Source organism: Grampus griseus, assembly GCF_964374135.1.
Source record: "Grampus griseus genome assembly, chromosome: 1".
In the NCBI taxonomy this organism is placed as follows: Eukaryota; Metazoa; Chordata; class Mammalia; order Artiodactyla; family Delphinidae; genus Grampus; species Grampus griseus.
In genome coordinates, this window is record NC_139017.1 from 167,367,056 (window position 1) to 167,386,808 (window position 19,753).

The 19,753-nt window shown below is 37.9% G+C and overlaps 1 protein-coding gene across 14 annotated transcripts in view; it reads left to right on the forward strand.

Moving 5' to 3' along the window:
• The window catches only part of EIF4G3 (eukaryotic translation initiation factor 4 gamma 3), a 367,019-nt gene that overhangs the window by 291,478 nt on the left and 55,788 nt on the right, over window positions 1-19,753 (forward strand). For all 14 annotated transcript variants that reach the window (XM_082654532.1, XM_082654527.1, XM_082654535.1 and 11 more), the window contains one exon: window positions 6,067-6,264. In XM_082654532.1, coding sequence (XP_082510658.1) covers window positions 6,067-6,264 — 198 coding nt within the window. The remainder of the gene's footprint in view (window positions 1-6,066; window positions 6,265-19,753) is intronic.

Here is a 19,753-nt window from a genome sequence, read left to right on the forward strand (position 1 = left end):
GGACATTTAGGTTGTTTCCATATCTTGGCTATTGTAAATAATGCTGCTATGAACATTGGGGGTGCATGTATCTTTTCCAATTATAGTTTTCTCAGGGTATATGCCCAGGAGTGGAATTGCTGGATCATAAGGCTATTCTATTTTTAGTTTTTTAAGGAACATCCATACTATTTTCCATAGTGGCTGCACCAGTTTACATTCCCACAACAGTGTAGGAGGGTTCCCTTTTCTCCACACCTTCTCTAGCATTTGTTATTTGTAGACTTTTTAGTGATGGCTATTCTGACCAAGTTCTCTCCATTATTAATTTCAGAAACAGAAGAATAATTATACTGACTTCGAGATGTCATTAATTAGCTAAGTTTTCTTTAGTGAATAGATAAAGCAAATACAGTGCAGGATTAATAGACTTCTTTTTCAGGGCCAGTGCAACCTCCTTTTTCTTGACACTTTTTCTTCTTCATACAGAACATCTTTGCTTCATTCACTCTCTTTTTTGTGTTTTTATTCTTCTCCTCTGCACAGGTATACCTGTTGCTCCTGCTACCTGTTACTCTATTTCTTCCCTTTTGTCAAAACAACAGTTTTATTGTTGCCTCCACTTCCAGAAAACTCATTCACCCTGACTTTTGTTCCTACCACTGTATATATAACAACATTATGAATGACCACCAATGACCTTATTTTTCCTGTATCGTAAGATTTAATCTTTTCCTTGAAACATTTCTAGAAAATCATTGCTAATGACGTGTCTAGACTACTTCCACATACATACACTGCTGTTGTGGTTCCACTGCTGGGGTTCCCTGCTTCATCTTTCTTCTCTTGATACAGTATTCCCACTGCTGCTGCCTGACTCATCTACCTGAGAGGCTGATTTTTATCTCTTCACTCTAGCTTTTAATCTATCATTTAAGTCCTATCATTTTCTCTCCCAACTAGTGCACACTAGTCCTCTGATCTGTTTTGTTTTTTTTAATATTTATTTACTTATTATTTATTTGGTTGCGCTGGGTCTTAGTTGTGGCAGTCAGGCTCCTTAGTTGTGGCATGCAAACTCTTAGTTGCAACATGCATGTGGAATCTAGTTCCCTGACCAGGGATCGAACCTGGGGCCCCTGCATTAGGAGCACAGAGTCTTAATCACTGCACCACCAGGGAAGTCCCTAGTCCTCTGATGTTTCCTTGTTGTTTTCTATTCCTGAAATAGAAGAGCCTCAATAACAATTCCTTCCTAAAATATTTTCCCCCTCCTAAAATGTCTTCTCCCCCTTTTTTTCATTTAGCCAGCTTTTTCTGCCCTTCATAATCTGGCCCTATTCTCATTTCCTTCTAAAGGTATTTCCTGACTAACCCATTGCCTCTGACCTCTCTTGTACCTAAATGACTCACTTCTCTGGCTTCTAATCAATTTCGTGCTTTGCTCTATCATTTCTCTTGTAACTTTCTTGTCTTTGCAGCTAAATTTTAATGGTTTTGATTACTGTGCCTTATGCTTCATTTGTACTTAATACAGAATTTTGGGAGCATCAGATAGATATTCAGTTATAATGAATAAATGATATTCAGTCAATTTTTTGTTGTTTTTTGATGCTGGAGATTTCCTTCTTCTTTTTTTTTTTTTTTTTTTTTTAGCGGTATGCGGGCCTCTCACTGTTGTGGCCTCTCCCGTTGCGGAGCACAGGCTCTGGACGCGCAGGCTCAGCGGCCATGGCTCACGGGCCCAGCCGCTCCGCCGCATGTGGGATCTTCCCAGACCGGGGCACAAACCCGTGTCCCCTGCATTGGCAGGCGGACTCTCAACCACTGCGCCACCAGGGAAGCCCTCCTTTTTTTTAAATTGAGGTATAAATTGACATAGAACATTACATTAGTTTCAGGTGTACAACATAATGATTCAGTATTTGTATAAATATTGCAAAATGATCACCACAATTAGTCTAATTAACATGCAGAATTACAAAATTTTTTTCTTGTGATAAGAACTTTTCAAATATGCAACACAGTATTGTTTTTTTCTTGTTTTTTTAATTTTTATTGGAGTGTAGGTGATTTACAATGTTGTGTTAGTTTCAGGTGTACAGCAAAGTGAATCGGTTATATGTATATGTATATCCACTCTTTTTTAGATTCTTTTTCCATATAGGTCATTACAAAGTATTAAGTAGAGTTTCCTGTGCTGTACAGTAGTTCCTTATTAGTTATCTGTTTTATATATAATACTGTGTATATGTTAATCCCAATCTCCCAATTTATCCCTCCCTCCCCTTCCCCCCTGATAACCATAAATTTGTTTTCTACATCTGTGACTCTATTTCTGTTTTGTAAATAAGTTCATTTGTACCCTTTTTTTTTTTAGATTCCACATATAAGCCATATCATAGGATATTTGCAACACAGTATATATTTTTTTTAATAAAGTTATTTATTTATTTATTTTTGGCTGTGATGGGTCTTCACTGCTGTGTGAGAGCTTTCTCTGGTTGCAGCATACAGTGGCTGCTCTTCATTGCGGTGCACAGGCTTCTCACTGCGGTGGCTTCTCTTGTTGCAGAGCATGGGCTCTAGGCTGCAGGCTTCAGTAGTTGTGGCACGTGGGCTCAGTAGTTGTGGCGCACAGGCGTAGTTGCTTCGTGGCATGTGGGATCTTCCCGGACCAGGGATCGACCCCATGTCCCCTGCATTGGCAGGTGGATTCTTAGGCACTTTGTCACCAAGGAAGTCCCGCAACAGAGTATTATGAACTGTAGTCACTTGCTGTACGTTACTTCAATAAACGACCTTTTTATTATCCTGTTTTTATAAGCTTAAATTATCTTCTGATATATTTGAAGATCTGAAGGCTGGGTTTTGTTTTTATTTTATTTTGTTTTTATGTAAAGCACAGATTAAAGTTTTAGACCTAAATGATACTGTCTCAGTTGATACAGGCAATTTAGAGAAGTGCAATGACTCCTCCATCTCTAATAAACTTGAAAAATTTTTTTTTCTTTATAAAGGTGATACTGACTCATTGCTTAAAAAGTTGATAGTATAATTTTTTTTAATGTATTTACTATCTTCTGCCTAGAGAAGACTGTTGACATAGGAGTACATATTCTAAAAATATTTGTATTCCGATATAAATTATATAGGGATCAAACAAAACATTTTATAGGCCTTTTCAGGTTATTATATCATAATTTCATAGATTTTTACAACTTCATATTTTTACTGAGGTGTCATTTACATTTAGTAAAATTTACTTTTTTGTGTATAGTTTTATAATTGTTGACACACACACACAGTCATATAACTACCACCACAATCAAGATACAGAACATTTCCATCAGCCCCCTGAAATTTTCATGTACTGCTTTGTATTCATCCTCTCCCGCCCATGCCCACCTCTGGCAGTCAGTCATGTGTTTGTCCCTATAATGTTGCCTTTTCCAGAATGTCATTTAAATGGAATCATTCTGGTGGCGCAATGGTTGAGAGTCCGCCTGCGGATGCAGGGGACACGGGTTCGTGCCCTGGTCCGGGAAGATCCCACATGCCACGGAGCGGCTGGACCCGTGAGCCCTGGCCGCTGAGCTGCGTGTCCAGAGCCTGTGCTCCGCAACGGGAGAGGCCACAACAGTGAGAGGCCCACGTACCGCAAAAAAAAAAAAAAAGTTTAAATGGAATCATTCTGAATAAAGCTTCTTTTACTCAGCATATACATTTGCTATTCACTCATAATATTAGGTGTATTATTAGGTTATTCTTTTTTATTACTGGATCCATTCACAGGGTAAACAGTTTCCAGGTTTTAGCAGTGATGGATAAAATTGCTATGAACATTCACATATAGGATTTGTGTGAACATATGTTTTTGTTTCTTTGGAGTAGATTCCTAGCTATGGGATCAGTGAGTTGTATGCTAAACATAGGTTTAAGTTTATTAGAAAATACCAAACTCTTTTCCAGGATGTTACTGGCAAGGCATGAGAGTTTCAGTAATTCAGTCTTCACCAGCACTTACTATTTTCTGCTCTGTAAATTTTAACCATTCTAATGGATGTGTGATAATATCTCATTGTAGTTTTAATTTGCATTTCTCAAATGACAAATATGTTGAATAAGCACATCTTTTCATGTGCTTCTTTGCCATTTGTGTATCTTCTTTGGTAAAATTTTGTTTATATCTTTTGGCCTGTTTCATTGGTTGGTGCTGTCTTATCATTGAGTTTTGAGAATTTTTTTTTTTTACTCTGGATATAAAGCCTTTATCAAATGTGTATTTTGCAAAAATTTTCTCCCAGTCTGTGGTTTGTCTTTTCATTCTCTTAATAGTGTCTTTTGCCAAGTAGAAGTTTTTAACTTCGATGATGCTCAATTTATCAGTGTTTTCATTCATACATTGTGCTTTTGCTATCTTACCTAAAAAAATCTTTGCATACAAGAATAGAAAGCTTTGTCCTGTGTTCTGTTCTAGAAGTTTTTAGTTTTGGGTTTCACATTTTGGTCTGTGATCCAGTTTTAGTTAATTTTTGTGTTATATGCAAGGTGTGAATCAAGATTCTTTTTTTTTTTGGCTTATGGATATTCAGTTGTTCCAGCACCATTTGTTGAAAAGACTATCCTTTCTCCGTTGAATTTCCTTTGTACCTTTGTTGAAAATCAATTCATCACATATGTGTGAATCTGTTTCTAGGCTTTTCATTCTGTTCCAGTGATCTGTTGTGTCTGCCCTCTGGCCGGTATCACACTGTCTATGCGTAGTAGCTTCATGTATATAGTAAATGTTGAAATTAGGTTGTAGGAGTCTTCCACATTTTGTTATTTGTCAAAATTGTTAAGCTACTCTAGTTTTTTGTTTTTCCATTTAAATTGTAGAATCAGCTTCTTGATTTCTACTCCCCTGCCCACCCCCCCAAAAAAAACCCTACTGGGATTTTTATTTCGGTTGTGTTAAATCTGTAGGTCTCTTCGGAGAAAACTGGCAACTTAACAATAATGAGTCTTATAATACGTGAACATGATATAGATCTCTGTTTATTTTGGTTCTCCTTGATTTCTTTCATCAGCGACTTGTACGTTTCATCGCACAACTCCTATGAATATTTTGATAATTCTTATCTAAGTATTTCCTGGTTTTGGTGCTGTTATAGATTGTACTTTTAAAAACTGTAATTTCTAGTTGTTTGTTGCTAATACGTAAAAATAAAATTGAGTTTTATGTATTGACTTGTGTTCTACAAACCTACTAGACTCACTTATTAATTCTAGTGTCTCTTTTTATAGATGCCTTATGATTTTCTGTGGAGACAATCATATCATTTGTGAATAGGGAGTTTTATCTCTTCCTTTACGATCTGCATGGGCTGTAGTTCTTTTTCTTTGCATTATTCCACTGAATAGGACCTCCAGTAAGATTTTGAATAGGAATGGTGGGAACAGGCATTTTTGCCTTGTTCCCAATCTTAGGGGGAAAGCATTCATTCTTTCACCATTAAGTAGGGTTGTCCATAGCCTTTTTCTAGTTAAGGAAGTTCACTTCTATTTCTGATTTGATGAGGGTTTCTATAACATCCTTTTAAAAGACTCCTGCCTACTATTTTATACCATGATTTGTATTATACCATAATGTAGACAAATTCCTATTTTAAGACGTTTAAGTTATTTGCTGTAAAGGGTTATTGATGGAAGTTATGATGGCTAAAACCTTTTTTTAACCTATCCTTAAATATGAATAAATTTCTGAAAGTATAATTGCTGGTTTAAAAGGCACTTCACAGTTTTAAGAGTTTCAGTACACGTTGCCAAATTGCCCTTGGAAATGTACCAAATTATAGTCCCACCAGTGAAGTGGAAAACATACCTAGTTCCTTGAATTCTCATCTGTAGTGAAAAAGAGGTGGTGTAAATTTTTACTGCATGTTAAAATAGATGGATTTAATTATTTCTATGACTAGTTCATAATCTTTGTTAATAATTTAGGAAATCACACTTATAAATTATAAACAAAATATTAATCCTTATAGAAAGCATCATATTGTCACAGTTAATATAATATTCTTTTCTTTTTTGTGGTCCTTCTAGGAACTTTTTAGAAAAGTTCGAAGTATCTTAAATAAATTGACACCACAGATGTTCAATCAACTGATGAAGCAAGTGTCAGGACTTACTGTTGACACAGAGGAGCGGCTGAAAGGAGTCATTGACCTGGTCTTTGAGAAGGCTATTGACGAACCCAGTTTCTCTGTGGCTTACGCAAACATGTGTCGATGTCTAGTAACGGTAAGAAGAGAGGAAGGAGTAAAACCAGAAATCTCCAAGAGGTATATTCTCCCCTCACTACACATTCTTCCCAGAGTGTTAATGGGGCAGAGTAAAGGGGAGAATATATTTTTAGTACTTTATATAATATCCTCATTGTATAAAAATAATCTTGCTTTTTAAAAATATCTACTCACGTCTGGAGGGAATATGGAGATGAGACTGAAATAGGCATGATATGGTCCCATGCAATGTGAGGAAGATCAAGTAAGGTTTAAATTTCTACTGTGAAATTTTTGTCATGGGCGACCAGTTTTTCCTGGGGTGTCATCTTATAGAAATAAAGCAAATGACAAATCTAAAATACATTTAGATTCAAAATTGAAAAACATGTTGATTCTAAGTCTAGCCTTGGTAAAAGTGATAGGGTAGTTGTGGTCATAAAGGTTTCAAACTGATGATACTATCTTAGAAACTATTAGATTTCTTTCTCTTTACATTGTCCACAGCCTGTCAAATCTAGGGCAAGAAAGAATGGGAGACCAAAGAGCTTCTGGTTAGTGTTCACTGTCCTCTATTCTGCAGTCATAAAACTGCCATGTACCATCTGTGTTTTCTCTGCCTGTTACTGTTACCAAGGTACTTGTATCAGAAATGTGTGTCCTTTAACATTTGAGTTTTTTCTTAAGTATCACAACTTATTATCATTGCGCCTCACTGTGAAAATTCAAAATTCCATCATTTTATACCAGTATTTTTGAGTACCTGTGTCAAAGGTAGGTAAGTCTGTTGGGACTTGGAAAAGGTACATTTTCTGTCTTTAAGGTACTAAAAATCCATATTGGAAAAAACAACATTAGCACGAAAAAAATCACTTATAAGGTATTTTGTGATATTACAGTATGTTGATGTCTGAATGGGTGGTTTAGCCTGAAAAACCAAGTTGAAGGAAAAAGAAATCACTATATTCGTGGGAGAATGACAAACTTTTCTGAAGCAAATAGAGTTTGAGTTCAGCCTGGACGGAAGGGGGTGGGGGGTGGGTACAAGTATAGAGAAGGAAGAACGTATTCCGTGCAGGCTCAAGTCTAAGGCAACAAGCATGGCATAATGATTCCAACCACTGACTTTGGAGTATCATAGTTCTAGGCTTAAAATTTTAAGTTTAAAATTTAAATTTGAATTCCAGCTCTGCCATCTGCTGACTTTATAACCTCAGAATAGTTACATAACTTCTTTAAGCCTCATTTTTTAATCCATAAAATAAGATTAATTCATACAATTTAAGGTTATTATATTGATAAAATTAATTAAAATAAATGAGATTGCATATGTGAACGTCCTAGCTCAGTATTTGGCGTGTTGTAAGCCCTAAATGACTCAAAACTAAATTGGTGGTGGAAAAGATTGTGAAGATCTTAAAGTGCTAGATATAGAATGAGGATGATTATAATAGCAGAAACCATCTATTTAGCGCCTACTAGGTTGCACTATGGGTAGGTGGTTTACATTTGTCATTTTAACAGTTTTTATAACCCTGAAAGGTCAGTGTTATTAGCCCCACTTTATTGAATAAGAAACTGAGGCTTAAAAAAGGGTAAATCACTTGCCCAAGGTCACATACCTAGTAAGTGGCAGTGCTAGAGCTCAAATCTAGGATTATTTAACTCTATCACTTGCCATATTGCCTTCTAACATACACAGTTACCTGAAAGCAAACTGATTCTTCAGCTCCTGCGTCTCATTTTCATTGTGACAGCCATGACATCATGTAGTCAGAAATTAGAACTAGGACTAGATCCCAGATCTTCTGGTTCATATTTTTATGCTCTTCACCAATTTTTGAATTTAATGCTGCAAGCAATGAAGGGTTGTTAATGTTTTTTGAAAGGAGAATACTCTTGCTGAAAATAACCCTTGAAAAGGCCTGGGCATAATACAAGTTATTTTGGAATGGGAAGAATTCACAGATAAGCCAACCATTTATGGGACTTTTGTTATGATATACCCTCTTATAATTAGATTTTTTAAACTATTGGATTTTTTTAGATTACAAAACAACCACCTATTGGAATAAGTCAAACAAAATAGGGATAAACACAGAGAAAGGTAATACTCCTCACTTGTAGCCCCAGCCAGTTAAACTTCCTTTCTTTCCAAGGCAAGCAACGTGAACGATTTGGTTGTACCCTTCCTTCCACAATTTTCTTTATATTCATAAAATCATATAAAAATGTATACATATGTATAAAGAGGATATTTAAAATTTTCTCTTTAATTGAATTATATCATGGTTTTGCATTTTGCTTTTTTTTCCACTTAGTATGTTTTGGGCATCCCGCTAGGTCATTACAGATAGATTTTACTCAGACCTTTTTAGTAGTTGCATATTTCACATTACACACACACACACTCACACACACACACACACACACATAAAATTTTTCCATTCATTTTCCTCTCTTCTGCCCCTGCCCCCCGCCCCCACCCCATGTTGTTTCTAGTTTTTTGTTTTGGAGGTTTTTTTGTAACCAGAAGCAGCACTGCAATAAACAGCTAAGTATATTTATTCTTACATGCTGGAGCTTTTACTTCTTTAGCATAAGTTCCCCCAAAGTTATATCATATACCAAAGGATATATATGTTTTTAAACTTTTTTTATTGCAGTATAACAGAAATACATGCAGTTTGGGAAAAGAAAAATTGCTCATTTGTAGTTTTTGTTAAATTAATGATGTAAGTACTCTCTTAATGGTTAATTTTAAGCTGCCAACAGTTTGACACTTGACTCACAGATTCCTGTTTAACAATTGGCCCGCATGAACTCGGGTGAACCAGCTTTAGCACACCACTACAACATGTACACAGAAAAATGTACAAATCATTAGTTTATAGCTCATTGTATATCAGCAAAGTGAACACACCTACGACCCTGGTCAGTAAGTGTAATTATACCTTTCTTTCTTCCTTAAAGGTGACCACTGTCCTAACTTCTAACACCATAGCTAACTTACGTTTGAGATTTATTTTATTTTATTTAAGGGTGATTTATTTTACTTAAGGGTGGCGGTGGGAATAGTCATAGATTTCTAATACAAACCAAATACAAAAATCAAACAACCATAAGAATAATGAAAAGCTAATCTTTTAGGAGAAAAATAAGGAGGCTATCTTTATGAATTTTGAGTGGGGAAATATTTCTTCAGCAAGAATCAAAATGAATAATCTATAAAGGAGAAAAATAGCAAGTTTGTTAAAATTTATAACCCTTGGTGCAGCAAATGATGCTGTAAATAAAAAAGATAAAGCCACAGCCTGGGAGAATCTATTTGGAATACATATAGCTACCAAAATATTAGAATCCAGAATTGAGGAGGGCAAAAAAGCAAATCAGTAAGAAAAAAAAGCAGCCCAAATAAAAAATGGACAATTCATAGAAATGAAAATCCATTGGCTCATAAACTTAAGAAAAGATACTCAGTGTTATTCATTATTAGGGAAATGACAAGATAAAATACGGTTCTATGCAAGTCACATCCATGAGAGTGAGAAAAAAGAAACCATTTTGAAGTGTCGAGAAAGAGAATATAATCACTTTGGAGAGTAATTGGACAACAACAGTGAAGATGTTCATATACTATACCACAGTAATTTCACTTCTTGGTGTATACCCCAGAGAAATTCCCAGTTGTGCACTAGGAATCATATATTAGAATGTTTATTTATGTTTTGATTTTAATAGTGAACAATAGGAAACAACTGTAAAAAGCCTAAAGAAGACAATAAGAATATACCACAATTTATTTGGTCAGTGGATTTGAATAGTAATACATATACACAGTAGTTAAAATTAATGATGTAGGAATTCCCTGGCGGTCCAGTGGTTAGGATTGGCACTTTCATTGCTGTGGCCCAGGTTCAGTTCCTGCTTAGGGAACTAAGATCCTGCAAGCCACATGGAGCAGCCAAAAAAAGAAAAATGAAAATTAATGATGTAGGGGCTTCCCTGGTGGCGCACTGGTTAAGAATCCGCCTGCCAACGCAGGGGACACGAGTTTGATCCCTGGTCCGGGAAGATCCCACATGCCGCAGAGCAACTAAGCCCATGTGCCACAACTACTGAACCTGCACTCTAGAGCCCTCGAGCCACAACTACTGAAGCCCACACTCCTAGAGCCCAGGCTCCGCAACAAGAGAAGCCACCTCAATGAGAAGTCCACGCACCGCAATGAAGAGTAGCCCCTGCTCGCCTCAACTAGAGAAAGCCTGCGCAGCCACGAGGACCCAATGCAGCCGAAAATAAATAAATTAAAAAAAAATTAATGATGTAATGCTAAGTGTATCAGCATAGATCAACCTGAAAAACGTTATTACCGAATTAATAGTATGACACCATCTAATAAAGTTTTTAATATGCAAAATAAAATTATTATTTATTAAATATATATAATACAATTATACAAATTGGAAATAAACACCAAATTCAAGGTAAGAGAAAGAAGGAAGTAGGATTAAGGTAAACTGTTGTGGCTTCTGGTATTGGCTGGTTAGGTGATTCAGAGCACCTTTCCATGGATAACAATTAGAAAAGCTGGTCACAATATTTTAAAAAATCTTCAGTGTATCAGAGAGCTAAAAGACAGTAAAGAATTTCTAAGATCCTAGAAAAGGTAGAAATCAGAAGAAAAGTGAGACATTTGGTAAAGCTTACCCCTAGAAGAGGCAATTAAAAGTCTTGAACAGGGACTTCCCTGGTGGCGCAGTGGTTGAGCGTCCGCCTGTCGATGCAGGGGACGCGGGTTTGTGCCCCAGTCCGGGAGGATCCCACATGCTGCGGAGCGGCTGGGCCCGTGAGCCATGGCCGCTGAGCCTGCACGTCTGGAGCCTGTGCTCCGCGACGGGAGAGGCCACAACAGTGAGAGGCCTGCGTACCGCCAAAAAAAAAAAAAGCCTTGAACAACTTCTTTTTCATAGACTTTCATTGGGTTACGGGCACAAAAGTTGGATGAAGGCCCACCAAAAGGAGTAGCAGAAGAGGCTCTAGTAAATCCTCCTATACTTTTGGTTGGGATCCCAAAGGACTGAATGTTTGGAACAAGGGTGAATCAGAAATTCACCCACTCTCGGGACTTCCCTGGTGGTGCAGTGGTTAAGAATCTGCCTGCAAATGCAGGGCACACGAGTTCGATCCCTGGTCTAGGAGGATCCCACATGCCACGGAGCAACTAAACCTGTGCACCACAACTACTGAGCCTGCGCTCTAGAGCCTGTGCGCCACAACTAATGAGCCCATGAACCACAACTACTGAAGCCCGTGTGCCTAGAGCCTATGGTCCACAACAAGAGAAGCCACCACAATCAGAAGCCCACGCACTGCAATGTAGAGTAGCTCCCACTCGCCGCAACTAGGGAAAGCCCTCACGCAGCAACAAAGACCCAACGTGGCAAAAAATATAAAAAGGAAAGAATGAAAGAAAGAAATTCACCCACTCTCACAGGAACTGTAGTTCAACATCAAATCATCTCAATCCTTGAATTTGGATTATGGTGATTTCAGTGTTAGTGCCCCCTAGGTACCTGCAATAAGCAATCAAAAATTCTTTTTAGAGACTATCATACTAGTCTTCAAATTATTTATATAAACAGTTTTTCAAATAAATTGTCCAGCACCCAATTAAAAATAATTAGACACACAAGGAAAAAAGACAGTATGAATGAGAACCAACAACAAGCAAATGCCCTACATGGGGACCCAGATACTGGCTTTATCAGGCACAGACGATAAATGAATATGCTTATGTTCAAGGTGATAAAGATAGATTGAAAATTTCAATAGAGAATGAGAAAGTATAAAAAGGACCAAATAGAAAGTCCAAAACTGAATATTATAATAAAATTAAGAACTCAATGGATAGATTTAACAGCATATGAGACACAGATGAAGAAAAGAATTATGAACTAGAAGATAAGTCTATAGAATCCAGATTGAAGCACAGAGACCCCCAAGAAAGGAAAATTACAGGGAGGGTAAAAGATGGTAAAATCAAATGATTTCCTACAAACCCCAAGCATGATTTTTTTTTTTTAAGGGTGAAAATAAAGGAAAGCTTTTACAACTAGTCATAGTAAAGCTAATTACAAGAAGAAAAAGATAGTAAAGAGAACAATAATTTGCAAGTTTCTTAGGACACAAAAATCACCATATACAAATGAAAAGATTGGTAAATCAGACTACATTAAAATTAGCATTTTTCATCAAAAGATGTCACACTATTAAGTGAAAATGCAAGCCACATGTTAGGAGAAGATAATTGCAACACAAAAATCCAATTAAGGACTTATATCAAAGTTTTTCTTAAAAAACTAATAGAAATCAATAAGAAAATAACTCAGTTTTTTAAATAGACAAGAGACTTACACAAACACTTCACCAAAGAGGTTATCCAAATGACCAATAAATGTGAGAAAATTGATCAACTACATAAAAAACCATGTAGTAACACCAGATTGCTAAATTTACCAGATGTTTGCAAATATGTGAAGCAACCAGAACTCTCAAACACTGCCAGTGGGAACATAAATTGTAACAGCCACTGTGGAGAAGAGGTGAGCATTATCTACAAAAGCTGAAGTTATTTTTCCTGCTATAACCAGCATTTCCATTCTTAAATATCAATATATACCCAGCTGATAAACATACATTTCTTATGTGCCAAGAAACATATACAAAAATGTGTCATTATTCATAACGGATCAAAACTTGAAACTGCCCATCAACAGCAAAATGGATAAATTGTTGCATGTTCATACTAGGACAGTCAACCCAAACTATAACTATGTACACATGGATCTAATAAGAAAAAGCTTTAGCAGAAGAAGCCAGACCCAAAAGAATATATACTATGTGATTTGTTTATTTAAAGTTCAAAAATGAAACAGTGGTTTCATGGTGTTTGGGGATGCATATCTAGATGGTAAAACAAAGAAAAGCAAGAAAGTGTTTATTATAAAAGTATAGGGTAATGGGATTAACTGTGGAGGCTGGAAGGTGGTAGTGCTTTGAAAGGAGAATTTAAGTGAGGCTCTGGGAGGCTTTCAGTGTTCATTAAGCTAAATCTTAGAAGAAAAAAAAAAGAACAAGCAATAGAGTGAAAACTTAAAAAGTACTCTGGGCCCTTGAACTTTAATGTTTAGTTTCTTAAAAATAAAAGATCTAAAGTAAATATGGCAGGACTTCCATGGGGGCGCAGTGGTTAAGACTCCGCACTCCCAATGCAGGGGGCCTGGGTTTGATCCCTGGTCAGGGAACTAGATCCCACATACATGCCTCAACTAAGGAGCCATAGGTAAGGAGCCTGCCTGCCCCAACTAAGACCCATTGCAACCAAATAAATAAATATTTATAAATAAATAAAATAAATAAATATGACAAAATACTAAGTTTTAGCAAAGTTTAGTGATGAATACATGAATGTGTGCTCTTTTATTTTAAGGGAAGAAATGGAGTTAAACTGATTATTTTCAGATGGCATGTCTATGGGCCAGTGGTGTCCAAAGTTGAAATGGTAGTATATGTTTCACTAATGCCAGCTTAAACAGATTTTTTTCCTTTAAGTTTCTGTTTCCTGTGCTGATGTTTCCTGTGAAATCAAACAAGAAGGATCTACTCTCTGCAAAGTTTTCCAAACCTTCTTGACCACAGACAGTTTGGTTTGTTTTTTTTGTTTTGTTTTGTTTTTTGCGGTATGCGGGCCTCTCACTGTTGTGGCCTCTCCCGTTGCGGAGCACAGGCTCTGGACGCGCAGGCTCAGTGGCCATGGCTCACGGGCCCAGCTGCTCCGCAGCATGTGGGATCTTCCCGGACCGGGGCACGAACCCGTGTTCCCTGCATCGGCAGGCAGACTCTCAACCACTGTGCCACCAGGGAAGCCCCTGTGTTTTTTTTTTTAAAACATAGTTATTAGTTTGATAAACAGTACCTCCCAATAGAATGAGAGAAATTGAAGACAGTGAATTAAAAAATTAAGGTATTACCCAGGGGAGGTGTTCTTTTTCTATCCATTATATTCATTAAGTTATTTAAGTAAATTCTTTGTCATTATCAATATATTTTACTAAGACACACCCACAGGTCAAATTGCAAGGTCTTTGGCCTGAATCACAGTTGTAAGAAATGTATAGACCTATGTCACTTTCATGGATTATCCCTGTTGGTCATTTGAAGTAATGGAATCTAGTTACAGTTGCCCACATAATCATAATTATGGTCCTAAGTAGTAGTAGGGAGAGTAAGGAGTAGTGGGAATCATAGCAATATTTTTTTGAGATGTGTGCTAAAATTGTTACATCTAACTCATTTAATCCTCACAGCCATTTTATTATCCCTATTTTATGAAAGTTAGAAAATTGCCTAAGTAGGAATTTTATACATATAGAGGTTTCGAATGTTAAATGATAGAACCCTAGCTCAAACAATGGCCTATATCAGTGGTTTTCAACTCTCAAGGGTGGTTTTGTTCTGACCTTGGGCAATGTACGGAGACATTTTTGGTTATGGCTACTGGCATATTAGTGGGTAAAGGCCCAGGACATCCTACAGTGCACAAGACAGCCCCCCTACAACAAAGAATTGTCCAACCCAAAATGTTAATAGTGTCGAGATTGAGAAACCTGGTCTAGATGGTTGAGATTTTAAGATTTAAGAGAATACTTGTTTTCATTGTTCAGAGCTGGGTTGTTTTGTTTTGTTTTGTTTCGGCTGCTCTGCGCAGCCCGTGGGACTTAGTTCCCTGACCAGGGACTGAACGCCCACCGTCGGCAGTGAAAGTGCGGAGTCCTAACCACTGGACTGCCAGGGAAGTCCCTCAGAGTAGTTTTTAAACCTTTTTTCTGCCTCTTTCTCATTCACCTGGATCACACACCTCCATTTAAAACCTCCTTTGTTACTTTGCAGTGATTATCTAGGGGAGGGCTTGAGAATACAATTATATTGTGTGTCAGTTTTCCATGGCATATTAAAGGGTAGGCTTTTAGGAAAGGAATTCTGTAGATTTACAGAGGAAATTGCTATAATAGTTTTGGCTTTACCCAGTTACTCTGCATATGCCGTATTTATTATGTACACAGACACACTTGTTTAGACATATACGCAGCTGCCTGCCTCTACCATGCTCTGCTGAGTGCAACCTCTGGCACGTAAGGCTTAAGGGCATCATAAGAGATCGTAAGCTGTGCCTCTGGAGTATGCTGCTGCTTCTCCTAGTTCAACTAGGAATGACTGAAGAGACCTGCAAGACCTCCTTCACAAACTGCGGGGCATTTAACTAGAACTCAGTACTCCTCTTAGGAGGAGGAGGACATCTGAATCCAGCGGCCAGTGAAGAAGAGTAGACAAGAGAAATTGCTATCCTGTGTCTAAATCTGTGCTTAAATAAAATTTTAAGTTGGGTTATTAGTCACTTTAATTGAGATGCTTTTGTTTTAATCAAAATTTAAAGAAAACCCCCATCTCAGAACTCCATTAGAACGTAAGTCCCTAAGGGCAGGGACTTTTTCTGGGTTTTTCCACTGCTAAATTCCTAGTGCCTAGAGTGGTTCCTGGCACATAATAGACCCTCAGACATATGTCTTGAGTGAGTGGGTAGATGCATGAATGAAAGAGTAACTAACAACTTTTTATTGTATAACTTAAGACCGTACTTTTGTTACTTTTTATCTCTGCTGTGGCAGGCATGCATACCTCAGCTATAGAGAGTGGCACTAAAGGGTATATTTTTGAGCATTCTGTGTGTGTCCTGTTATACCACATCCGGGACTTTTAACGTTGCCACTTTTTAAGTGCTTTAAAGCAAGATGTGAAAGGAAGGATAGGACTGATTATAGGAAGAGATAATAAGAGAACAAGGGAGACACAATTAAATCTCTTCAGAAATAAAGCCTGGAATTACAGACATGAAAAGTTGGCCTTAGGCAACAGCAAGTGGCTGGAGTCAACTGGAGGAGGAAGGATGTGCAACTTGCCTGAGGAGAGATGAAAAATGTTTGGTTTTTTTCATTTATTTACTTTTTTAATTTTTTTTAACTTTGGCTGCATTGGGTCTTCATTGCTGCGTGCAGGCTTTCTCTAGTTGCGGCGAGCAGGGGCTACTCTTCCTTGCAGTGTGCGGGCTTCTCATTGCGGTGGCTCCTCTTGTTGCGGAGCACGGGCTCTAGGCACGCAGGCTTCAGTAGTTGTGGCAGGCGGGCTCAGTATTTGTGGCCCGCGGGCTCTAGAGCGCAGGCTCAGTAGTCGTGGCGCACGGGCTTAGTTGGTCCGTGGCATGTGGGATCTTCCCAGACCAGGGCTCAAACCCGTGTCCCCTGCATCAGCAGGCAGTTTCTTTGAAGAAAAGATTGTTTTGAAGAAAAAGATTGATGAGAATTGACTTACCGTTTCATAAGCCACTCCCTTTTCAATCCTGTGGGTATGCCTGAGCACTGTGTACCTCTTCACATGTATCTAACAGAGCTGCATTTTGATAGATGTGTTCATAATACATACAGATTATGTTAAGTTCATTTTTAGGTGGAAATTTACTAAGGTCAGTATATAACCACTGATAAATGATAGTATGTCACCATAGACCTATGAGTTATAGTCAGACAGTTGATTTATTGCTGTTCACTTTGCATTTTAGAGTTAGTTTGGGGGTCCCACTTGTTTATATTATAGTAGTCATTCCAAATACTTTACCTCAGACCAGAACATGCTTCAAGCAAAATAACTACTGGGCCATGAGTTACCACTAGCATCTTTATGTTCTGGGACAGCATTCAAAATCCTGAGCATGCTAAGCAAGGCCAGTACTTGTCCTTCTATTTTCTAGTTTCCTATTTGACTATTATAATTAACACACAGCTGATAGTCCTTGATGATTCTCAGGGAGTTTCATCCTTTTAAGGATAAGGAGTATCTACCCTCAACACTAACAAATATATTAGCAGTACAAATCCTATTGCTTGAAGAAAATGACTGCCTGATGCTGACAGCATTCATATCCAAGATTGCTGGCTGACCGGTATGTGGACAGGTCTCATCACAATATGAGATGGACACTGTTAGTTTACAGTGTAATGTAATGTCACATGGTTAGTTTACTGTTGTGTGAAAATGAAAATGTAGGTGCTCTCCAGCGAATCTAGCTTACCAAGCAGTCTTACTATAAAATATTCCCCCTTGACTCCCTCACTTCCTGAGAAATCATCTCCCAAACAACCCATTTGAAACACTTACGTATCTTAGTTTTGATCACGGACTACTGTTAGATGAAAATTATACTTGTTGGGATTTCCCTGGTGGCGCAGTGTTTAAGAATCTTCCTGCCAATGCAGGGGACACAGGTTCGATCCCTGGTCCGGGAAGATCCCACATGCCGCAGAGCAGCCAAGCCCATGAGCCACAACTACTGAGCCCGCGTGCCACAACTCCTGAAGCCCTGCTCTGCAACAAGAGAAGCCACCACAATGTGAAGCCTGCGCACCACAACGAAGAGTAGCCCCCGCTCACCACAACTAGAGAAAGCCTGCACGCAGCAACGAAGACTCAAGGCAGCCAAAAAATAAATTAAAAAAAAAAGTTTTAAAAAAAAGAACAAGAAAACTACAGTTGTTTAGAGAGATCTTTTTCTCACTTTTGCATGTCGCCTTTCATTTTTGCTATTATCCACAATCACATCTTCAAGCATCTACCTTGTCTCCTGTTGCAGACTGGATGTTTGTCTCCCTCTAAATTCATATGTTGAAGCCCTAACCCTCAGTGTGATGGTGTTAGGAGGCAGGGCCTTTGGGAGGTAATTAGCTTTAGATGAGGTCATGAGGGTGGGGCCCCATGATGGAACTTGTGCCTTTATAAGAAGACGAAGAGGCACTAGAACCTCATTTTGGACACATGAGGATAGAGGAGAAGGCAGATGTCTGTAAACCAGGAAGAGGGTCCTTCCCCAAGAACCAAATCTGCTGGCACCTTGATCTTGGACTTCCAGCCTCCAGAACTGTGAGAAGTAAATGTCTGTTGTTTAAGCCACCAGTCTATGGTATTGGGTTGGTCAAAATTTTTCACTTGGGTTTTTTTCCTTAAGATGTTACAGAAAAACTGGAACAAACTTTTTGGCCGACCCAGTATGTTGTTATAGCAGCCCTACCAGACTAGACACCCACTCCTCATGTTCTGTTCTAACTAACCAATTTTACTGAGTCTCCTGACCAATGTCCAGCTGACAACACATGCTGACTTAATAATGTCATAATCCTGTTTAACTTATCATCTCTTAAGAAGAAAAAAGTTACCATGCATCACAATTCTCAGAGGATATATCCTCCCTGGCCTATTTCCATATTTCCACAGCCTTGTTAACCATCCCCAGAGGACCTTAAGATCAAGTTCCAAAACAAGTCTTAAGGGAGTTGTGTAGCTAGACATTCATTCATTTGGAGACAAATGTTCTTGCAGATTTGTGTCCATTCTGCTGATTGTTTGATTTTAATACTTCCATGTGAATATATCTAAAAAGCTTATGCACAATCACATGTTCTTTATGTCCTATACATGTGAAGTGTCCCATGACCATCATTTTGGGATAGCAGATACTCAGTTCTCTTGCCTTTTGTGCTTCTCTCTCTAATTGCTTTGTGAGCTAACTTAAATACTTTCTTTGATATTTATGTTATTAGAATATAGATTTCTCTTAATTTTTACTTACAAACATGTCAAATACAGCTGCAAGTTTAAATGTAGCTATATTAGTTTATTGTACTCTTACTTATGTGCTAGAAACTATTATTTGTTTTACTTAGACTATCTCATTTAATCCTTCAAACAGTCCTAAGAGATAGATGTTATCCCCATATTAGAAAGAAACAGAAGTTTGGTGCAGCTAATTCATTTGGCCAAAGTCACATGGCAGATCTGGGGTTATGCCTATCTCCAAAGCTCCTGTTTCAACAGCTACTTTATGATGTCCCTCAATCTGTAATCCCTGGAATGCCTCCTTCTGCAGATGAAGGGACTAAGGCTTAATGAGGTAACTTTCTCACATTTACATACTGATTAGGTATAGAGCTGGGATCCAAATCCTGATTTTATGACTCAAAATTCCAGTGCTCTTTCACTTTCAGTGTTCCCCACACCCCAGGTAAACTTTATTCTTTGTGACTTATAAAGTGTTTCCCCCAAACCTGGTTCACTGGATGCTTAAAGCTGCACTCTAGGTTAGACACAGGGATTGTGCCTCCCTTGTTTTTAGATGACGAAACGAACTTGGGTTAAAAGAATTGCCTTTGTTTAAAATCAAGTGAGCAAATCTTTTGATCTTTAACCCAACACTTTCAACATAGCCTTCCCTACATAAAAGGTGTAAAAGGCAAAGCTTTTTATACATTTTGTGTAGGGAAAAATTCTCCTTTGCTTTATGCCATTTCTATTTGTTTCTATAAACCAACATATCACAAGTTGTATTTATTTAACCTTTCTGA